This window comes from Podarcis pityusensis, assembly GCF_964106645.2.
Source record: "Podarcis pityusensis genome assembly, chromosome: 12".
Taxonomy (NCBI): domain Eukaryota; kingdom Metazoa; phylum Chordata; class Lepidosauria; order Squamata; family Lacertidae; genus Podarcis; species Podarcis pityusensis.
In genome coordinates this window covers 9121050-9145105 of record NC_138037.1, presented here as the reverse complement: position 1 = coordinate 9145105, position 24056 = coordinate 9121050, and the positions used below count along the sequence as shown (strand labels likewise).

The window sequence follows — 24056 nt, the reverse complement described above, 5'->3', positions numbered from 1 at the left end:
GACCCTCTGGGCCTAAGGATGTTGCTGGGCTACAGCTCCCATCATTCTTGACCAATGGCCACGGTGGAAGGGGCTCATAGAAGTCGCAGTCTAACAGCATTGGGAGAGCTACAGGCTTCCCCCTGCCCCCAATTATAATAGCTTTGGGAAATTGTTGTGTTGGCTTTTAAATCATATCTAGCGCCGTTATGGGTCAGTGATTGGTCTGATACTACTACTACTACTTTGTGATTTATTCTTTTTTAAAAAAACTTTGCCTGAAAATTCCTCACCCTTTAACTTCACATTTCTCCTAACATGCAAGTTTGCCTAATATATGCAATTCTGCAACTTCCCCTGCTATAATGTATTTATGTATTTTTTGTATATATTTTTTATTTTTTATTAAGTACAAATTAGAAAACATACATATTTACAACAAAAGAAAATACAAAAGATAAAGAAAATATATATAACCAAGGAAAAAAATTAGAGAATATTTTGTCTCTTTTCATATTTACAGTTATTTATACCTCTATAAAATGCTATTCACAATAAAGGAGTGAAATGAAAGATAAGATATCAGAAAAAAGAAAAAAGAAAGAAGTAAAAGAAAAGAATCATAGGTGAAAATTTTTAAAAGTAGATAAGTACCGTATTTTTCGCCCTATAGGACGCTCTGTCCCATAAAGCGCACCTAATTTTCTGGGGGGGAAATAAAGGGGAAAAAATTATTTACCCCCCAAGCGTGGGGCTGGGGCGGGGGAAGCCCGAGCTTCCCCCGACCCCAGCCCCCAGAACAGGCAACTCTCCACAAGCCGCGGGAGCCCAGCGCCGGGCTCGCGCGCCTTGCGGAGAGCTGCGGGAAGTCTGGGCGCGCGCGCCCAGCCTTCGGCATGCAGGCAACTCTCTGCAAGCCGCGGGAGCCCGGCGCGGGCTCCCACGGCTTACGGAGATCTGCGCGAAGCCTGGAGAGTGAGAGGGGTCGGTGCGCACCGACCCCTCTCGCTCTCCAGGCTTCAGCAAAAGCCTGCATTAGCCCCATAGGACGCACACACATTTCCCCTTCATTTTTGGAGGGGGAAAAGTGCGTCCTATGGGGCGAAAAATACGGTATTCACTATACATAGCCGTTTCCTTCTATATGCTATAATGTATTTTTGTATATCGCTACTAATACCTGCATTCTATTCTTTAGCATACACATTCTTCTACACACTGCTCAGCCGGAGAACTGCACTGCCAGATTTTGGATAAATCTCGAAAGATGGCTGTCTTTCTCTTTGCATGCTGTTTTGGAAAGCGCACATTAAGTCAGTTTGCCTTTAAACACAAACTGAATTTATTCCCACCCCCCTCCATCCCCACACTGCAGCCCCCTTTCAGGGCTGGGTGCAAAACCTACTCCCCCAGGCTGAGGATGGAACCAATCTCTGGATAGTTATGGAAGAGCTTCACAGCAGCTGAGGTTTCAAAACGAATGACTATATTAGGAAGAAAGGGATCTCGTCCTCCAATAAGGTCGAGGCTGCTCCTGATACATCCAAGAATGCGTACCTCTCGGCTATTGTAGTCAACGTTTATGCCTTTCTGAGCATGTTGTATGAGCATGCAGGCTACACCCAACTAGGCCTGGCTTTACCCCAAGAGAAGCAAGACGAAACAGCCAAATGATTAAGGCCCGTGTAATAAGAAATCGGCCAACATTTGCTATATGACAAAATGTTAGCTTGTTATAAGAACAGCCCTGCAAGATCAGGCCAGTGGGCCATCTAGTCCAAGCATCCTGTGGCCAGTCAGATGCCTGTGGGAAGCCTGCGATCAGGATTCGAACACAAGAGCCACTCTCCCCACCTGTTATTCCTAGCAAAAGGTGGTTTCAGAAGCATTCTGTCTCATTCCCTCATACCTACGGGACCGCCTCTGCCGATACGCCCCTCGGAGGACCCTAAGGTCCATAAATAGCAACACCCTAGTGGTCCCGGGCCCTAAGGAAGTCAGATTAGCCTCAACCAGAGCCAGGGCCTTTTCAACACTGGCTCCGGCCTGGTGGAACACTCTGCCTCATGAGACCAGGGCCCTGCAGGATCTGCTATCTTTCCGCAGGGCCTGCAAGACAGAGTTGTTCCGCCTGGCCTTTGGCTTGGAATCAATTTGATTCCCTCCCCCTCTTTCTTTTTTCCTTTCTCCTTCTGTGTTGGAACTCCTATTTGGGGACTTCCCTGGCTTTTTTCTGGCCCATGTAGGACTAGTCTGAATAGTTAGCCTTGGTGAAGACTTGACATTTTTATCCCCAAAAAAGTTTTTGATCTGATGCATTTTAATGTTGTACTTTAATCTTGTTTTTTAAGCTGTATTTCAATAAATTGTTTTTATATTTGGTGTTAGCCGCCCTGAGCCTGGTCTTGGCTGGGGAGGGCAGGGTATAAATAAAAGTTTTATTATTATTATTATTATTATTATTATTAACGGTGGAAACAGAACATAGCCATCATGACTAGTAGCCACGGATAGCCTTATCCTCAGCTTTATCCTCCGTAGAGGTGTCTTACTTCTTTTGAAACCATCCAAGCTTTGATCCAACACTGCCTCCTGTAGGAGCAAAGTTCTTAGTGAGTCAAGTATTTTATCTGTCCTGAATCTCCCAGTATTCCGCTTCACTGGGTGTCCACGAATCCCGAAAAGGGAGGAAAACATTTTTGTATCCATTTCCACCATGGCATACATAATTTTATAAACTTAAGGTAAAGGGACCCGTGACCACTAGGCCCAGTGGTGGCCGACTCTGGGGTTGCGGCGCTCATCTCGCTTTATTGGCCGAGGGAGCCGGCGTACAGCTTCCGGGTCATGTGGCCAGCATGACTAAGCCGCTTCTGGCGAACCAGAGCAGCGCACGGAAATGCCGTTTACCTTCCCTCCAGAGCGGTACCTATTTATCTACTTGCACTTTGACATGCTTCCAAACTGCTAGGTTGGCAGGAGCAGGGACCGAGCAACGGGAGCTCACCCCATCACAAGGATTCGAACCGCCGACCTTCTGATCGGCAAGTCCTAGTTTATAAACTTGCCTTCACTCTAAACCAGGGTTTCCCAAACTTTGGTCTCCAGCTGTTTGGGGGCTACAACTCCCATCACCTCTAGATAACAGGAACAGTGGTCAGGGATAATGGGAATTGTAGTCCCAAAACAGCTGGAGACCCAAGTTTGGGAAACCCTGCTCTAAACTAAGGTAAAGGTAAAGGGGCCCCTGACCATTAGGTCCCGTTGTGACCGACTCTGGGGTTGCGGCGCTCATCTCGCTTATTGGCCGAGGGAGCCGGCGTACAGCTTCCAGGTCATGTGGCCAGCATGACTAAGCTGCTTCTGGCGAACCAGAGCAGTGCACAGAAATGCCATTTACCTTCCTGCCAGAGCGGTACCTATTTATCTACTTGCACTTTGACGTGCTTTCAAACTGCTAGGTTGGCAGGAGCAGGGACCAAGCAACGGGAGCTCACCCCGTCGCAGGGATTCGAACCGCCGACCTTCTGATCGGCAAGTCCTAGCCTCTGTGGTTTAACCCACAGCGCCACCTGCGTCCCAACTAAGTCCTAAATGCTGCAACTTTTTCTTACCAGGGAATCGCTGCATTCCCTTTATCATTGCGTTTGCGCTTTCCCAAACCCTTTCCAACTCTAGTGTGTTCTTTTTGAGGACGTTTTGGTAACCTTTTGTTTGAGCTACTACATTGAATTATATACAGGGCTGCCCTTTACTAGAAACAGTTGAGGCTGTTGAATGTTGCAGCTAGATTGCTGGGTACGGAGACTTACCTTGCCCATTTTAAAACAGCCACGCTGGCTTCTGGTTCATTTCGGAGCACAATTCAAACACTGGTTTTTCATTTCTGTGTCCTCTAGATGCTCTGGATTACAACTCCCATCAGCAGCAGCCAGCATGAGCCATTGTTTTCCCCAAAAATATGGCTACCGAGGGCTGCTATAAAGTATGTGCAACTCTGCACCCATCTTACAATTGCTAGTAAGCATTTTCTAAACCACAAGCAGTCCCCCCCCCCCAAAAAAAACAACTAAACCAAACCAGTTTATTACCAGTGTTTTCGAAGTGGCTAAACCAAGGTTTTAATACAAAGCATTCTCCTTGACCTTAATGTTAAAAATACATTTACAGTGGTACCTCGGGTTACATACGCTTCAGGTTACATACACTTCAGGTTACATACTTTGCTAACCCAGAAATAGTACCTCGGGTTAAGAACTTTGCTTCAGGATGAGAACAGAAATTGCGTGGTGACGGCGGAAGGCCCCAATAGCTAAAGTGGTGCTTCAGGTTAAGAACAGTTTCAGGTTAAGAACGGACCTCCTGAACCAATTAAGTACTTAATCTGAGGTACCACTGTACGTCTCTTTTTTCTTAAAAGAGCTCAGAATAGTGGTGGGTCCTCACATCGCAAACCTGGGTGGTTGGTTTAAGCCGAGATAAACACAAGAGCAAGCAGCTTGCCCAGGGCCACCCTAGACCTACATTTGAACCCGAATTCCTCAAAGGCAGCACTCTGCCAACAATAGATCAACCCGGGACTGGATTATTTAAATGTATGCACAAAGGTAAATATACAAGAAAGTCCCGCAACATTCAGAAATTCAGCAGTGATTTAGGAACAAGAATCAGACCAAAGGCTCAACTCCTCCAGCGTCCTGTTCTTACAGTTGCTTTAGGGCAGGGGTCAGCAAACTTTTTCAGCAGGGGGCCGGTCCACTGTCCCTCAGACCTTGGCGGGGGGGCGGACTATATTTTGAAAAATAATATGAACGAATTCCTATGCCCCACAAATAACCCAGAGATGCATTTTAAATACAGTGGTACCTCGGGTTACATACGGTTCAGGTTACAGATGCTTCAGGTTACAGACTCAACTAACCCAGAAATAGTGCTTCAGGTTAAGAACTTTGCTTCAGGATGAGAACAGAAATCGTGCTCCGCTCCGGCGGCACAGCGGCAGCAGGAGGCCCCATTAGCTAAAGTGGTGCTTCAGGTTAAGAACAGTTTCAGGTTAAGAACGGACCTCCAGAACGAATTAAGTACTTAACCCGAGGTACCACTGTAAAAGCACACATTCTACTCATGTAAAAACATGCTGATTCCCGGACCATCCATGGGCCGGATTGAGAAGGCGATTGTGCTGGATCCAGCCCCCGGGCCTTAGTTTGCCTACCCATGCTTTAGGGGAAGCTCGCAAGGAGATGAATGCAAAACATTTTGCCCACCTGCGATTCCCAGCACATGGTTTCCAAGAACACAGCCATCATGGTGGGCAGCCATTCATAGCCTTGTCCTCCATGTATTTTTAGTGGCCATCCTTACACCTTGTAAGATCCACAGTTTAACATGTGAAGAAGTGGGGGAAAGAGTATAAACCATTTTGGGATTGCAGAACTGAACCATGCAATCATGAGGGGAGGGGATGACTGTGCAGTGCTATTACTGAGAAGTTAGTTCCACTGAGTTAAGTGGTTTAAGTGCATACCCAGCTGCAGTTTTCAATCATTATTTTCTTTGAAAACACAGTTCCCTGTTTTCTAAGTAGCTGTCGCAGTCTGTCTCGTTCATATATAATGATAGGAACTATTTCAAAGTGCATGGGATCTGAAGGAAGGTCTCTGCAACACTCAGGAATGTAATACAACACAAGGACAACAGACGATGCACCAATTTAGTTTACAGACATCACATCGGGTATTATTCCCTGCCTAGGAATAATTGCGCTGCAGCCCACTTCTTCGGAATGCTGAGAACCGCCATTTTGTAAAGAGCTTGCGTTTAGCTTAAGATTCACCTTTCCCTGGAAGGTATACCAGTAGCAGAGCTGGACACTGAGGTCCAGCTGCAAGGGCCTTCTGGCGGTTCCCTCACTGCGATAAGTGAAGCTACAGGGAACCAGACACAGGGCCTTCCCGGTAGCGGCACCCACCTTGTGGAACGCCCTCCCATCAGATGTCAAGGAAATAAACAACTATAGTCATGCCTCAGGTTACAGACGCTTCAGGTTGCGTTTTTTTGGGTTACGGACCCACCAAAACCCGGAAGTACTGGAATGGGTTACTTCCGGGTTTCAGTGGTCGTGCATGCGCAGAAGCGCTAAATCGCGCTTTGCGCATGCGCAGAAGCACCGAATTGCAACCCGTGCGTGCGCAGACACACCACTGCGGGTTGCAAACGTGCATCCCGCACAGATCACATTCGCAACCCGAGCGTCCACTGTATCTGAATTTTAGAAGACATCTGAAAGCAGCCATTTAGAGAAGTTTTTAATGTTTGATGTTTTATCATGTTTTTAATATTCTGTTGGGAGCTGCCCTGAGTGGCTGGGGAAACCCAGCCAGATGGGCGGGGGTATAATTATTATTATTATTATTATTTGCAAACCACCACAAAGAGCCTGAATACCACAAGCAACTCCAGGGCCAGGCTGCCCTTCTTGTTTCCCACAGTATTTGGTAAGCAGAAGTACAGTGTCCCTCTGTATGGAGGTTCCAATCAGCTATCGTGGCTTAGAATTATTCTGTTTGGGCACATAATATATCCTCATCCTCGGACATATCTCTGTACATAGATGGATATGGAATGCACACCCAGAGAAAAATCCAAGGATTAACCGAGCACCCATTCCTCCCAGTCTTTCATTTCTGGAGGTCACAGGGAAAACGTTTTCGGGGTGGCAGGGTTGAGTGGAGTTCAAAAAATTTGAAAGCAAGCACGTAGTGGGCCGAGTTGAACTGGAAATGGTGAGCAACAGGGTGCGGTTAGAATACCCTGCCAAATCCAGCCTGTGTAAACACACGCAAGGAGAGGTAGATCAATCAGGATTTTTTTTTAATAAAAAAGAGCCTCAATGAACTCTGATCATTGAAGAGAAGAGTGGATTTGATATCCCGCTTTATCACTACCCGAAGGAGTCTCAAAGCCGCTAACAATCTCCTTTCCCTTCCTCTGCCACAACAAACACTCTGTGAGGTGAGTGGGGCTGAGAGACTTCAAAGAAGTGTGACTGGCCCAAGGTCACCCAGCAGCTGCGTGTGGAGGAGCGGAGACGCGAACCCGGTTCCCCAGATTACGAGTCTACCGCTCTTAACCACTACACCACACTGGCTCTCCTATTGTCTCCCGAGGGCAGCCTCCCAGATGCAAACTAGAGACACGTCTACCAGGAAATGCAGCAGAACTGTTCTCTAACTCAATTTGCCCCAACGAAACTAAGGCACTTTTATTTTGACTTGCCACATTATTTGGAGAGAATCTGTTGGTGATGTTCAGCCTGTGTCTGCCTAAACATGTGTGCCAAAATGGCATCGCGCGCACAAGGAAGGCTGGCTTGTGGGGACCCCAAAGTTTGCAGAAGTACCAAAGAGAGGACTACCCTTAAAAACAAAAGGCCTGATGGGGGCTAAGCATATTCCATCACAACAAAATGCTGGTTGTTAGACAGAGGGAGAAGAAACAGAGCAATCCTGAACAGCAGCATTCCAGAATGTGCCTTTTTTTTGTACAACCCACTTGTTTTCCTTATAATATCCACAATTTATCTTCTCTGAAAATGCCCTTATTCCTATCAAGCTATTCTCAATATTGCTATCTGGGCTAGAACTCATGGAAAAGTTTGGCACAGCATGGGACACATCTATGAGATCTCTTTTTGTGCTTTTATAATAGTAGAAGACTGGCTAACCCCTGGTCCTCAACTCAGCGCTCGTACACTCATTCCTCCCCTCGCAAGATCCAGTTAGTCAGTTACTTCCTGGCTTGCAGCAAACCTGGATGGCCATCTGTCAGGGATGCTTCAGTTGAGATTCCTACATTGCAGGGGGTTGGACCAGATGACCCTCTTGCTTCCCTTCAACTCTATGATTCCATAAACTATGGCTTGTGCTTCCCCTGCAAACCATTGCTTGAGCTCTAGTTTTGCAGAACAAGCACAAGCCATAGTTTGTTGGGTCAGATGCAATGGCAAATTATGGTTTGTTGCAAACCAGGAATTAACTAATTAAGCAGAGTATGTGGGAGCAGCATGGAGAGCTCGAGAGCCAAGACTCAAACATGTAACACCAAACCATGGTGTGCCGTTAATCGTGATTGACTGTTGTTGTTGTTGTTTAGTAATGTCTGACTCTTCGTGACCCCATGGACCAGAACAAGCCAGGCACCCCTGTCCTCCACCCTCCCGCAGCTTGCTGGTAGCTTCGAGAACACCGTCCAACCATCTCATCCTCTGTAGTCCCCTTCTCTTTGTGCCCTCCATCTTTCCCAACATCAGGGTCTTTTCCAGGGAGTCTTCTCTTCTCATGAGGTAGCCAAAGTATTGGAGCCTCAGCTTCAGGATCTGTCCTTCCAGTGAGCACTCAGGGCTGATTGACTATACCATCTACCAATGAAGCACTAAGGAGTATGCAATATATGTAGCATTCATCCCACCCCCTACTTGGCCTATGGGGAAGAAGGTCCTCACCACTGCTGGTAGATTAATGGATCTAGAGAAGACCTAAAGGTCTCACTTCTGCCATGGACTCATTTGGTGGGCTCGGGGGTGGGGTTGCTTCCTGAAAGTTTCAACACTCCCATGTGTACAATGGAAGCAATTGCAACTTACTTTTCAGAATTCTGGCAAGGAATTCTTAAGCTGTGGCACAGAGTGGTCCAGACTGCAAACATGGATGGGGGCGGAAGGAACAAATTATGGATGGATGAGCCAGTTCTAGGTCTGTGCCAATTTCACATGCACCGTCCTACATCTGGCCTGTCCTATGGGCTTGCATTTTGGCTGTATGCATTCCTCACAAAATACACATTTTGTGCTTCCCTCCAAATTATGTACGTTACGCTTTTCCACGCAGCTCCCCACCTCCTTTAAATGTGTCTGAAAATGCATTTTTAAAAAAACAACAACTGAAACTACATTGCAAAGTTCAGATAAGTGAGCAATCTGACTAATAACTGCATTACAGTCCACATAGGTCAGGTCACTTTAAAACGTGGCCTGAGCCACATTCTCTTCTGCCACCAGACAGGATGAGTGCATTTGTGAGCGTGGAGAATGGGTTGTGCCAGATAACCACTAGTCTTTCTGCCCTTCCATGAGGACTGCAAAAAACTCTGTAAAACAAAGTGTGATATCTAAAAGGAGGAGCGCCCCTGTGCTGATTAGCACCCTCAGACAGCAATTCCACAAATTAAGGCCTGCTATGCAAAGAATGCAAATGACCATTGCAAACATATTGCAGTGCAAACATATTGTTTGAATTGTAGGGGTTCCTTCCTATCCACAGCTTCGCAGGCAGGCAGATTCTTGGGAAACTCGACGGACCCAAAGAGCAGAAAATCCCAACATGCTTTTAAAAGTGCTAGGGCAAGGTTTAGGAAGCAGAAAGCTTGAAAGAAAACAGAGACCACAGTTTCAACCCACTTCCCCCACTGGCCGTTATAAAATGTTGAGAAGTGCTGTGGCACGCAGATTCAGGCAGTGCTTTGATTAAAGAGAGAATGGATTGGATTGGCAGGCTGTTGGTCCAATTCTAGGCATGCAGTTGGGGTGAGGGCGGGATCAAACACACCTTGGCAGCTGCCTAAGATCCTCCAGGAATGCCCACCTCAAACTTAAACCCCTCCTTAGGAATGCCCCCCACATACACTTAAAATAATTCTCCAGCCCACGGCAAATGGCAGGCAGGGAGAGTTGCGGAATCTGGTTATCCTTCTGTACAATAGCAGGTTTAAGTTGTGGATCTTGGGAGACCAGTGATCCATCTCTATTTTAAGGCACCAGGAACTCAGGCTTGTCAGAAACAGGATACTGGGGAAGGGGGCGTTAGTCCATTTGTTGGTTTGTGCTAGTAAAAAAAAAGGTTGCTGTTGAGTTGTCAGAAAGAGAGGCCGCTGAACACTTTGCAGAAGATCACCGCCATTTTGCGAGCCGCAGCTGTTGAAAGCTTTCTCCTGCCCGTGTTCATTCTTTCTCAATTCCCCTGTTTCACAAGGAGGAAATCAGCTGAAATCAGGAAACGTTGACCCAAAAGCTCAGGAGCAGCTGCAGTTCTCAGTACTTTCTAGCCCTCCTTTTTAAAATGGACGGGCTTCCGAGGAACGGGGTTGTTTTGGAGACTCCGTGAGGCAAGGGTTTAGCGCAAGTTGGTTTCATGGCAAAGCCTAAGAAAGACTTAGGCCCACCCCCCCCCAAACATCCCTTCTTCAAGACGCAGTTCAAGTCACGACGCAAGACACTCAGCCTCATGGCTTTGCATCATGGGAGCAACAGGGACTTGGCCAGCCGCATCCAGAACCATTTCTTAGTGCAAGGGTTGGTGTAGTCGCAAACCGTGATGAACCTGAGGATGCTTGGGAACTCCTTCTTCATGCTTTTGCACTTAACTGGAATGAGGCGCTTGAGGCGAGCTCCTGAAAGAGGAAGCCAACATGGGAATGTGACATAAGAGATGGCCTGAGACCTTCTTCCTCTCTCTTTCACAGAGAGGCAGGAAACAGCTGCCCCCACTTTCCTTTCTGAGCTCCAACGAGGCTCTGCGTCAGAGCAGAGTCAAAATTTCTCAGAAAACCTTTTTTTGAGAATTTCCCTTTTACCCCTTCCTCTCCATCCCCCCATAAGGGACGCGGGTGGCGCTGTGGGTTAAACCACAGAGCTTAGAACTTGCTGATCAGGTCGGTGGTTCAAATCCCCATGACGGGGTGAGCTCCCATCGCTCGGTCCCAGCTCCTGCCAACTTAGCAGTTCGAAAGCACGTCAAAGTGCAAGTAGATAAATAGGTACCGCTCTGGCGGGAAGGTAAATGGCGTTTCCGTGCGCTGCTCTGGTTTGCCAGAAGTGGCTTAGTCATGCCGGCCACATGACCCGGAAGCTGTACGCCGGCTCCCTCGGCAAATAAAGCGAGATGAGAGCCACAACCCCAGAGTCGTCCATGACTGGACCTAATGGTCAGGGGTCCCTTTACCTTTACTCCGTCCTCCATACACACACACACACACACACACACACACAGGATCCAGGGTGCCTCACAGGAAGCGGATAATAAATTTAACAAATAAGTAGGAACAATATGGATCAGCTAGCCCATGCAGGTGTTTACCTGGGGAGAGGCTGAGGGCAAACTTGGTCTGGAAGTCACAGGCTTCGCTATCAAGGTAGTCATCCGAAATCACTACCACCATTTTCCGGCACCTGAAGTTTTTAAAAAAAAACACAGAACAGAGAAAACACGTTTGTGAAAAGTGAGCGGACAACCGAGAGGATGAAGCCTAGGCAACTGGAAGTGTTCTGACCAACAGGGAACGGGGCGTTTTCGGAGCTCTATGTACGACCTAGTGCAGTGGTCCTCAAAGGAGAGAATGGCAAGAATGGTGGGAAGATTCAAGGACAGTCAATACTCTTTGAGAATGACTCCTGTTCTTCTGTAGCTGTGTTGTTTTATACTTCCTGGATGTCCCGTGATCACATTATAAAGCGGTTGTGTTGTATGTTTTAAATCAAGTTGTTTCTTTTTGTTTCCCAGTGTACAGTGGTACCTCAGGTTACATACGCTTCAGGTTACAGACTCCGCTAACCCAGAAATAGTGCTTCAGGTTAAGAACTTTGCTTCAGGATGAGAACAGAAATCATGCTCCGGCGGCGCGGCGGCAGCAGGAGGCCCCATTAGCTAAAGTGGTGCTTCAGGTTAAGAACAGTTTCTGGTTAAGAACAGACCTCCGGAACGAATTAAGTACTTAACCTGAGGTACCACTGTATTTCTTGTTGATAAAATACTTGGTGCGGCGCCAGCAAACTTTTATTCTGAAAGTGTGGCCCAGAGAAAAAAGATTAAGGACCTCTGGCCTAGTGGGTAACGGGGAGCCTGAAAGATGTGTGGGTCATAGGCCACAAGGCACTCCCCACATATGCACATCTTCTCTTCAGTCTCCGCACATCTGCCTTCCCTTTCTGCATCTGCCTAGTCCCAATACTTTAAAGTGACAAGAAACATCTTAATCTAGCCCCAAAACTGCATCCGACCCAAACTGCAAAGCAGAGCCTGACTATACGAATACGGACTGTAAAGTATTTGTCAGCCTCTCCTCCTCTTCTTCTCTGTGACCATATGCAAAGGTAGATGGTGTTGTTGTTTAGTTGTTTAGTCGTGTCCGACTCTTCGTGACCCCATGGACCAGAGCACGCCAGTGTCTTCCACTGCCTCCCGCAGTTTGGTCAAACTCATGCTGGTAGCTTTGCGAACACCGTCCAACCATCTCGTCCTCTGCCGTCCCCTTCTCCTTGTGCCCTCCATCTTTCCCAACATCAGGGTCTTTTCCAGGGAGTCTTCTCTTCACATGAGGTGGCCAAAGTACTGGAGCCTCAGCTTCAGGATCTGTCCTTCCAGTGAGCACTCAGGGCTGATTTCCTTCAGAATGGAGAGGTTTGATCTTCTTGCAGTCCATGGGACTCTCAAGAGTCTCCTCCAGCACCATAATTTAAAAGCATCCATTCTTTGGCGATCAGCCTTCTTTATGGTCCAGCTCTCACTTCCATACATCACTACTGGGAAAACCATAGTTTTAACTATACAGACCTTTGTTGGCAAGGTGATGTCTCTGCTTTTTAAGATGCTGTCTAGGTTTTTCATTGCTTTTCTCCCAAGAAGCAGGCGTCTTTTAATTTTGTGGCTGCTGTCACCATCTGCAGTGATCATGGAGCCCAAGAAAGTAAAATCTCTCACTGCCTCCATTTCTTCCCCTTCTATTTGCCAGGAGGTGGATGGGACCAGTTGCAGAGGTAGATAGGGATCCCAAATCTCCGGCTTACTGTTACACAGTCTTAGGAAAAGCTGCTCCCTCTGGCTGTCTCCATCTTAAACATCACTGGGCTTTGAAGACCACTTATTTATTTAAAAATGCACGGACCACAATCTCCCGATATCCAGGTGGCGCCTGGGAATGGCATACAGTAAGGAATCAATTACCGCAAATTGCAGGGGTGTGTGTGTGTGTGTGTGGGAGTGCTGTTGTGCTCAGGTCCTGCTTCTGAGCTTGCCATAGCAAGACTTCTACATGGAGATCTTCATTCCACTTGGTATTTCTATTGGATTTCAGTGGTTTTATGTTCCGCCCGCACTGCTGGCTGACTTGCCTGCCTGCTGTTTTGTCGTCATGCTGGAGTTGCTACAGCCACCAACAGGCAGCCATGTGAACTGCAGCATGACAACAGCCTTACAATTTATTTTATATATGACACATGCAGGTGGGGTTTTTTTTTTTTTTTAAATGTAACTGTTTTACTTAATTTATATCCTAAATTGCTTTGGGATGCCTCACTGGAAGCAATTCATAAACAAAATAAATAAATATCAGGCATCCGGTTGGCCGCTGTGAGAATAGGATGCTGGACTGAATAGATAATGATAAAATCCATTAAATTACAACCTTTTCAGCACCGATTTCATTCTCAGTTTTTTCTGGGCTGTTCTATTCTGCCAATTCCTTTTTTCATCACTACTATTTTTACTGTGTAGTTTTTTGAGGGGTAGTGTTTTATTTATTTTTATTCAACAAAACTTGATCAAAAAGAAATGAAAATCCTAGTGATTTACATAAAATAGCACAAAATATTATTTAAAACACCAGTAAAAATCAAACTTTAGAAACAAGTAGGTGTAATAAAAATACATTGTGAAGAGGCCCTCGGCAGCCAGTGTGGTGTAGTGGTTACAGTGTCAGTCTAGGACCTGGGAGACCAGGGTTCGAATCCCCACTCTGCCATGAAACATACTGGGTAACCTTGGGCTACTCACTGCCCCTCAGCCTAACCCAGGGGTCTGCAACCTTTAAGACAAAAAGAGCCACTTGGACCCGTTTCCGAAGAAAAAAAACCTGGGAGCCGCAAAACTCGTCATTATAAAAATAACTTTTTTGTCACTTTTTTATTATTTCTTTGTTTGACCCCTCAGAATTGTTAGTATCTTCAACTCACAGTCAGAGGTAAACTGGCCTCCCCCGGGCAACTGAGTGAGATACTTGATGACCTCTCCGCTGCGTCTCCCGGCAGGCTAGGTAAACAAACCCGGCGATTCTTCTCATTAGTCGTGAGATAGAACACACCCTCTGCTTCTCTGCTTCTCTCTCCCTCCCTGCATTCTCCCAGGGAGGAGAAATGAGACAGACAGGAGTCCTTTCTACATGTTTTATTCCTGTCACTCAACAGTACATAGAAATGTGACTGTTCCCTTCAGACTCCATCAGAAGAGTCTCACCTCCTCCCCTGTACTTCCAGCACAGGTCATATGACACACTGAGCTAACATCCGGTGCTCAGTACAGAGAATAGGCTCCACCTTTTCTCTAACAGTACATCTGTAAACCATAACATCCTGTTTTGCATTCCAGCCATCTGGAGCTGGCTTTTGCCTTGGTGCTTTTTCCTGACAAGAATTACTCCTCCTCATAGAAATAAACGTTAAATTAACAAGTTACCTTTTTGTGTGTGTGTGTTCTTCACTCCCCTTCAAAACAGTGACCAGCGTACATGCCCCCTTTCAATGCAGTGACCAGCGTACATGCCCCTTACAATGTAGCGGGCGGGAAGGTGACGTCGGGACGGTGCGTGACTAACGCACGCACCGCCCCCATGCGACGTCACAGCCAGTACAGCGCCCGCCACAGTGGGGAGTGTCGGGGCGCACAATGCGCCTCCTCCCCTCGCTAGTATCCGCCCCGGAGCCGCAGCAAAGGTGTAAAAGAGCCACATGCGGCTCCGGAGCCACGGGTTGCAGACCCCTGGCCTAACCTAACTCACAGCAATAGATTCTCTTTTCTGCTACTTGTGGGGATTAACTGAGGGAGAGAAACATGTGAGGGGGAGAAACTTGTGGGGATTAACTGAGGGAGAGAAACATGTGAGCCACTTTGAGCTCCTTGGAGGAAAAGGTGGGCTATAAATTCAATTATGAATGAATAAATGAATGAATAAAGTAAGTGTTGATGGGCAGCATAAAAGTTCCTAAAGCAAATAAATATTACAGCCACTTTCCCCCAGCCTTAAAATAATACAAAAGGAATGCAATACGTTTTTAAAAACTAGGCTTGTTAACTAGTTCCTAATTATTCTAGATTGCTTAGAATAAAGGTATTTACCAGCTGATTGTTGATCAATGTTCCAACAAGTTACTGGAAAAACGCAGCAAGTTTTGTAAGGTCTCAGTTGTTTCAGAATGAATTGAACAAGCAGTTGTATTGGGAGTTGCATTCTTTTAAGTAATTTTATTTAATGGGGGGGGGTGTTTGGGGGCAGAAGGCTGAACCCACTGTTAGAGCAGATCCACTGAAATCCAGTGGACTTCTACTGATTTCACTGTCTACTCTTGGTTTTTTATGCTTTATTGGTTAAAAACTTTATAACAGAAATGTTCAATAGATGTTGAAAACAAAATAGAAAAACAAAAATAAAGAATAATTCCTTCCTTAACTGATACTCGCTTTGTACATCCATTTGTAATTAAATTTAACATGACCTCTGATCTTCCCATTGTGTTCCCGGCTTAAATTCCTTAAATACGCACTCTAACTTTGTTTCCTCCATGTTATTTAACTTGCTATAAATTTTGTTTTATAAAATTATCCTATTTGCACACAGAAATTCAATCAAAACCTGCCAACAGATTAGTATTTTTGACAATGTTCTTTTACGTATGTCCCACTCTGATAAATTTTTCGTCAGTGACGTCTCGTAACCTTGCTGATAGTCTCGCCAGTTCGACGTACTCTCTTATTTTATTTTGTCAGTCTGATTTAGATGGGATATCTTCTCCCTTCCAGCCTTTTGCGATTAGAATCCTGGCAGCAACTATACACATAGATAAAGACTCTCCTGAACTTTTTTGGGATGTCGTGACCTATAATTCCTAGCAGGAAGGCTTCAGGGTTTTTTTAGGGAAAGAGCATTTGAACATTTTCTTAAGCTCGTTATAAATCAAGAGTCTACTCCTGAGTAGAACTTAGCTGGGAACAAACCCAGAGAGCTGCGGGAGGCACAATGGATATTTCCATTGCTGCCCACCTGGGTATATATTCCTCAACTCACCGCGTCTCTATAAGCTCGCTGGTGATGGACCAGACGCACGTTCCGGGGAGAACATCCCGGTCGAACACACAGAGCTTCAACTTGTGCTCTGTCTGTTCCAGCTCTTGGATCATCTCTTGCACAAAGTGAAGGTCGTTCGGGCAGTAACAGATGAAGGCATCAAACATCTCTACCGTTTGTCCTGAATTAAAACAACAACGAAAACAACACTAGATGAGATTATGCATTCATTTATGCCAACTCTCAAGAGACTGCTATCTACCGTATTTTTCACTCTATAAGACGCACCTAGTTTTTGGAGGAGGAAAACAAGAAAAAAAATATTCTGACTCTCAGAAGTCAGAACAGCAAGAGGGATCGCTGCGCAGTGAAAGCAGCAATCCCTCTTGCTGTTCTGGCTTCTGGGATAGCTGCGCAGCCTGCATTCGCTCCATAAGACGCACACACATTTCCCCTTACTTTTTAGGAGGGAAAAAGTGAGTCTTATAGAGCAAAAATTACGGTACTTTCAGAATTGAAAACTGGCAGTGATCTGCCCCCTTTTTGGGGGGTTCAGCTCAAAATAATTGTTGAGCTTTTTTTAGGGAGGAGGAAAGCCCCATTTTGGGGGGAGTTCCTTTTGGGAGGGGTTAATGGGCGGGGCGAAGGGGTGGGGCAGGAGGAAAGGGAGCCAGAGATCGACCGTGATCTACCAAAACCTTGTGGGGAACTACCAGTAGATCACGATCGACCAGCTGGACATCCCTGATTTAGGCCTTCATTGTATTAATATGCTCCCTTTTTCTCAAGGTGGCAAACATGGACTACCTCCCTCCTCCTTTAAACCCCACAACAACCCTGTGAGGTAGGTGAGGCTTAGAAGCAGAGACTGGCCCAAGGCCACCCAGTGAACTTCATGACAGAGTGGGGATTCGAACCCTGGTCTCTCGGGTCCTAGACCAATGCACTAACCACTACACCACACTGGCGCGAATGGAGGGAGCGGGGAAGTGTTACCCGTCTGAGCCAGCCTTGCACACAAGTTCTCAAAAAATACCGTCCCCCGGCTCACATAGAGCTGTGAAACGTCCTCAGACCTAAAAGAAAATTGCTGTAAACCTTCCCTGCTATTCACCTGGAGGATGTAACCACTCGCCGCAGGAGAGCAGGAAACTAGCTGCTTGCAAACCGGATGTAAACTATCCCGGTTGTAACAGATGCTTGGCAATTACCGTATTTTTCGCTCTATAAGACAAACTTTGTTCCTCCTAAAAAGTAAGGGGAAATGTGTGTGCATCTTATGGAGCGAATGCAGGCTGTGCGGCTAAGCCAGAACAGGGAGAGGGAGTGCTGTGCAGTGCTCCATCTCGCTGTTCTAGCTTCGGGCTTAGCTGCGCAAAGCCTCCGCAGGGCAGCGGGATGAAGGCACCCTGCTGCCCTGCGGAGGCTACGCGGGCTGTCCCAGAAGCCTCCGTAGGACGGGGATGAAGGCTCCCCGTGCCCGGCGGAGGCTTCGCACGAAGCTAGAACAGCTAGAGGGAGCACTGCGCAGTGCTCCCTCTAGCTATTCTGGCTTTTGGATAGCCCCCGCGAAGCCTCCGTAGGGCAGCGGGACGAAGGCTCCCCGCTGTCCTGCGGAGGCTTTGCGTGGCTCTTGGGGGACGGGACAGAGCGCGAAACTCTGTCCCTTCCCCCACTTCCCAGAAAAGCCCCCAAGTACCGCGCTCCCTTTAAAGAGCACGCAGTTCTTGCGGGAGATGGGAGAAGGTACAGAGGGCAGCTTACCCGCGCGCAGCCTCTTCCTGGCAGGGGGAGCCTTCATCCCACTGCCCAGGAGACACTTCAGTGGCTATCCCAGAAGCCAGAACAGCAAGAGGCTATCCCAGAAGCCAGATCCCTCTTGCTGTTCTGGCTGCTGAGATTCAGAATATTTTTTTTCTTGTTTCCTCCCCCCAAAACTAGGTGCGTCTTATCGTCTGGTGCGTCCTATAGAGCGAAAAATACGGTACCCGTAGCTCGAAATCCATTTAACACATTGCTCTACAGAGCACCCTCCTCCAGGAAGAATTCTAGACAGGCCGATGAGCTATGCAGGCACCTCCATGGGCGGTAACACTGAGGTCAAAGAAAAACTTGCTTGCACATGTCTTCCCTCTTAGTTTAGCTGCACGTTTATCATCATGTCGCTGTGCTCAAGGGTTACACCGGTTTCCCAAAACCCAGCATTTTAATTCTTTCTTTTTTCAAGAGTGTTATTAATTTCCCAATAATAATCATTAGCTACCATGATATATATATATATTAAAAAAGAGTGTGATAGATTGTGCTCATTTTACCTGGTGCTTTTCTCTTTGTTTCTTTTTAAAATAATTTTTATTAAAGATTTTCTCTGTTTGCAAAAGTATGCACATCCGTCTCTTTTTTTCAGGTTATAAAGTCTTTTCTGCAGGTCAGTTACGTTTAATACGAGACGTTAGCGTTGTATACGGCGTTTTACCTGGTGCTTTTGAACAGCTGCACAGCAAGCAAATTCAACAGGTGTGCTTCAAAGAGGTGCAATGCCAGGAGCTTTATCTGTTGAATTTCTGCCTGTGCTGCAAAACTGTTAAAGGTTCAGGAGCCCTGCCAGAAAATTAGGCGCCCATCAGCCCTAGCCACAAAAGGTGGGAAAGTTATCTCATGTGATGGCCTGGGAATCCGATTCAGAGGCTGAACCGGAGGAATCCCAGCCTGCACAGGAGTCCCCGCCTCCAGGGCCGGCTGAACTGGGGCAAGGCCTTGATTCTGAAGCGCCTGCACCTGTGCCGGATCCTCAGGAGCAGGCACCAGGTGAATCCACTCTGGCTCCTGAGGGGGTTGAGGACCCATTGCCTACAGGTGCGCCTCTCCCAGCCCTGTCAGGGGAAGGTGAGTCTCCCCCTGGGTCCAGTAACCCTTCAGCCTCTCCTGAACTGCAGAGGCTCAGGGCAGAGAGGCGGAGGGAACTGGTTTCTCCCAGGAGGAGTGCTCGCCTTAAGGCCAGGAGAAGTGGGTCTCCTGGGGGCCGGGACCGCCCCTGGCCTCAGAGAAGATAAAGGCCAGTCAGCCCGGTCCCAGGTTGCGGAAGCAACGTCGTTGAAGAGCTGTTTCAGCCAGCACCCAGTCCTGTTCCCACAGAGTTCCTGTCCTTGCCCGGCTCCTCGCTTCGGACCCCGCTTCACCCGTGGAGGACTGTCTGCCGCCCCTCGACTCAGGTCCTGGACCTCGCCCCACGATAACCTCCCCCCGGGACCAGCACATCTCATTTCCTCTTCCTTTCAGTGTCTGCATAAACACTGTTCGCTCTCACCCAGACCATCTTTTCCGAATCAAATAATCTTATGGTTTTTTTCATTTCTTTTACCAAGGGGGTCATCTCGCGTAGTGATGCCCTGCAGTTCAGATGACCGTGCGATACTGCTGTCCACTGCCGGGACCTGAACGGGCCTCTCCGCCTCCTCCTGCTGTTTCCTCCGCAGGTACTTCTTGCAATCTTCTTCTGCAAAGAGTCAGAGAACAAAAATAATAATAATAAGGCCTGTTTCTGGGTATGCTTCGTTTGCGGTTTGGGGCCCGTCCGCACGACAGCCTCCTCTGCTCAGTGCTAAACCACAAACACAGGAAACATGGGCTAGAGGGAGCAGGAGGAGGTTAAATCTCTCTTCCTGGGCCAATACCCTAAAGCCAATGATGGGGACTCACAAGCCCAAACTGACCCTGAATCAGCTCAATCTCTACACCCGTTAAATTGGCAAAAATGTATAAGGTAAACAATAAATGCTTGAAATGTAAAGAAAAAGAAGGAACATTTAACCATATGTGGTGGGAATGTAAAAAGGTGAAAAACTTCTGGGAAATTATATACAATGAGATGAAAAAAATGTTGAAATATGCATTTATTAAAACACCAGAAGCTTTTTTATTGGGCATTGTAGGGGATGATATAAATAGAAATGATTGTAAGCTGTTTTTATACGCAATGATGACAGCAAGAATATTACTGGCACAAAAATGGAAGCAAGAAGAATTACCGACGAAAGAAGATTGGAGGATGAAATTGATGGACTATGCAGAATTAGATAAACTAATGGGAAGAAAACCAGCGGGACCAGAGATTCACAGAAGATTGGCGTAAATTTACGGACTATCTGAAAAGTAATTGTGATGATCAGATTACATTTGTAGGTTTGCAGGAAGTTTTGTGAGGTGAATAATTTGAATTATTGCATAATTGGATGAAAAGGACGATGCTAGTTAAGATAATTAAAGGCAATATGAATTTAAGAAATGCAGAAGAAATCATAAAAATGGGGGGTCATCAGAGGTGCTGATGGAAGTCCAAAAAATTGTATAAGATGTGAAGTTTTGTGGTATGTACGACAATTAATATGTTTTAAAATGAATAAAAATTATTTTTTTAAAAAAAGAATCAGCTCAACCTCATGCAACTAGCATGCAGAGGTCAGGTGAGTATTGTATGATAGTGGAGCCTCCATGTCCTGGGGCAGTATATCTCAGATTTGCAAGATCTTGGGGGACGGAAATGGAGAGGGTGCAGATCTCCACCTGCTCTGGTTGGGAACTTTCTTGTAGCAAACACTAGGCTGCCACTGGGGACAGACAGAGGGGTTTGGATTTGTTAGGCGCTGGGGAACACTCTGGGGCAAGGATAAGGAGCCTGGGCTCCTCAGGTGTTACTGAACTGCATCTTCCACTATCCCTGAGCATTGGCCATGCTGGTTGGGAAACCAGGGTGGATAAAAATCAATGATTTTAAAAAAATAATAATAATTTTTTTTATTTAAATCAGATTCCTTTAAAATTTAAATTGGATTTTTAAAATAAAATGCTTTTGGAGGAAAAGGTCTTTCTATTGAAGTTACATTATAGTCCAAAGACTATTCATTAGGAAATAAGGATTTGTTTTAAGTTTTTCATGTGTGCTAACACTCAGTCTAAGTTTTTTTAAAAAATTGTTTAACCACATCAGTTAACAAACATGGATACCTATGCTATGTTATTGTCTTAGTTAAATAAATTGTTTAAATAATAAAACTGATGATTTTTCTCCTTTCAATAAAGTACAGCAAAAAAGTTGTCCACATATAAACAGTTAACTTATTAAACCTCACAATAACTTCATAATTATCTGTAAAAACTACTCTGAAAATTTATGATTCCAAAAATGAAACCTTCATTTGGTTGTAAATATTAAGATTATACCAACAAGAATGAGTCTTTCTGTTAAAAAAATGATTTAAATCAAGTCTGACTAGTGATTTAAATTGATTCATTTTAAATCAAATCTACCCTGTGGGAAACAGTGCAACAGCATCTAAAAAAGGACATGCAGATTGAGGATTGCAGGAGCAAGCACAACCTACAGCCATGCAAGAGAGGCAGTGTGGTGCAGTGGTTAGAGTGCCGGCTTAGGACCCTGGAGACCCGGGTTCAAATTCCCACCCAGGAATGTAGTTCGCTGGGTGACCTTGGGCCAGTCACAGTCGTCTTTCAGCCTAACCTACCCCACAGGGTTGCTGTTGGGACTGAAAGAGGAGGGGCAGAGCCCAGAAGGGGCAGAATCGGGTATGCCATCTTGAGGTCCCTGAGAGAAAAAGGCAGGATATAAATGCAGCAAACAAAACACAAAATGACGCCAAGCTTTAGATTTTGTTGCTGCTTCAAATATCAGTCGCTAGTTTGGGTTCTCATTCCTTGGTGCTGCTGTTGTGTTTTTTGTAATGATGGACAAAGGGTATGCCATAGCCGGGTAGAGGTACTCGGGAATGCAGCTGTAAAAAGGTAAAGGGACCCCTGACCATTAAGTCCAGTTGCGAACGACTCTGGGGTTGCGGCGCTCATCTCGCTTTACTGGCTGAGGGAGCTGGCGTTTGTTCGCAGACAGTTTTTCCGGGTCATGTGGCCAGCAGGACTAAGCCGCTTCTGGCGAACCAGAGCAGCGCACGGAAACGCCGTACAGTGGTACCTCGGCTTACATACACTTCAAGTGACATACGCTTCAGGTTACAGACTCCGCTAACCCAGAAATAGTGCTTCAGGTTAAGAACTTTGCTTCAGGATGAGAACAGAAATTGTGCTCCGGCGGCATGGCGGCAGCAGGAGGCCCCATTAGCTAAAGTGGTGCTTCAGGTTAAGAACAGTTTCAGGTTAAGTACAGACCTCTGGAATGAATTAAGTACTTAACCAGAGGTACCACTGTATACCTTCCCACTGGAGCGGTACCTATTTATCTACATGCACTTTGACGTGCTTTCAAACTGCTAGGTTGGCAGGAGCAGGGACCCTTCAGCTGTACAGCTCCCTAAAAACTCTTCAGCTACAGAAAGAAAGAAAGAAAGAAAGAAAGAAAGAAAGAAAGAAAGAAAGAAAGACTTGCTTTCTCTTGATGAAGCAAGTGTGTTTTCTTCTGGTAGGGCTGGAACCAATGGATTCAAGTTACAGTGGTACCTCAGGTTAAGAACTTAATTCGTTCCAGAGGTCCGTTCTTAACTTGAGGTACCACTTTAGCTAATGGGGCCTCCCGCTGCTGCCAGGCCACGATTTCTGTTCTCATCCTGAAGCAAAGTTCTTAACCCGAGGTACTATTTCTGGGTTAGCGGAGTCTGTAACCCGAAGTGTCTGTAACCCGAGGTGCCACTGTACAAGAAAAGAGATTCTGGCTAAACAGCACAAGGAACTTTATGATGCTAAGAGCAGAGAGCTCAAACACCCACTGAAAGGTCTTCCAGTAAGAGCTGTTTGGGAGTGGACTCTCCTTTAATGGAGGTTTAGAAGCAGAGGCTGGACGTCCATCTGTCAATAGTTGGGATTCCTGAACTGCAGTGGGTTGGACTAGATGACCCCGGGTGCCCCTTCCAACCTTATAATTCTATGATCCTATGAAATGTTTTTAAGTTAAAGCAAACAAACAAAAGCAACAGCTTTGCAGTAACACACCCGGAACCAAAACAGCTTCAAACAGGAGTGCTAAACAACGAGGAAGCGTCAAGAAGGAAACAAAACCAAGACGTTAGGAAGAGGGAGGAAGAATATCAGTGGCCATTTCCTCTCTCTCTCCGGGAAACTGCTCCCTTACAGGCAGAAATCCAACCGGCGACGCCCCGGCGGCTCCGAGGATGGGCGCAAAGCCTCCTCTGTTGGGAACTGGGTATTGGGGCGCAACAGAAAGGAGAGGCCGTGCGTAAAACAGGGCGCTCATTCTGGAGAGGCCGTGCGTAAAACAGGGCGCGGGGAGAGAGAGGAGAGGTGTCTCCCCCCTTGGACTGGGGCAGAGGGGGCATCGACGGGACGGGGGGAGGGCGAGAATCAGGGGCGTCCCCGGGCCCTGTTTGCTCACCGATGCTGGTCCCCAGGTCAGCCAGGACGTCTCGGCGGCCGAGGAGGCGCAGCAGCCCCAGGAGGCGGCCCACGGTGGCGCCGCCGGGGCAGCGCTTCTGCCAGTCGGCCAAGAGGCTCTCGGTGGGGTCGGCCTTGCTTTCGAAGTGCTTGATCTCTAGGTAGTCGTAGCCCAGCTCCTCGGCCAGCGCCGTCCAGTCGGAGGCCACCGGGGCGCGCGGGTTGAGGAAGAGCCCCAGGCGGCGGCGCACCGAGTAGTTGAGCGCCACCAGCGGCACCGAGTCTTCTTCCGACGGGGAGGACGGAGACGCGCCAGCGGCGCCAACAGCAGCGACCTCCGCCATCGCGCGCCTGGGCTCTCTCTCGCCTCGCCGCCTTCCCTTTCCTGCCCCCGCGGCCGCTTTCGCAACTTCCCCGACGGGGCGGAGCAGGAGGAGGAGATGATGAGCCTCCAAACCGGTTTCGCTTTTGGTGCCGGCTCAGCTGCTGGACGCATCCGTCCAGCAGATTGGAAAATTCAGAATAGATGCGCCTAGTGGTTAACGTTATGAGACGCGCGCTCCCGCGAGAGGCAGGGATGGCCACGCCAAGCTAGACGGCTCTAAAATTGTTGTTAT

At 47.0% G+C, this 24056-nt stretch overlaps 1 protein-coding gene across 1 annotated transcript; it reads right to left on the bottom strand.

Annotated features, from left to right (window-relative positions):
* Window positions 1-4049: 4049 nt before the first annotated feature.
* On the bottom strand, window positions 4050-23854 carry MYD88 (MYD88 innate immune signal transduction adaptor). The gene is made up of 5 exons (XM_080974268.1): window positions 23441-23854; window positions 19448-19582; window positions 16087-16267; window positions 11112-11203; window positions 4050-10425 (listed from the first exon to the last, which is right to left on the bottom strand). The coding sequence occupies exons 1-5, from the start codon at window positions 23781-23783 to the stop codon at window positions 10271-10273; spliced, it is 906 nt and encodes a 301-aa protein (XP_080830394.1). The 5' UTR covers window positions 23784-23854; the 3' UTR covers window positions 4050-10270.
* Window positions 23855-24056: the final 202 nt, after the last annotated feature.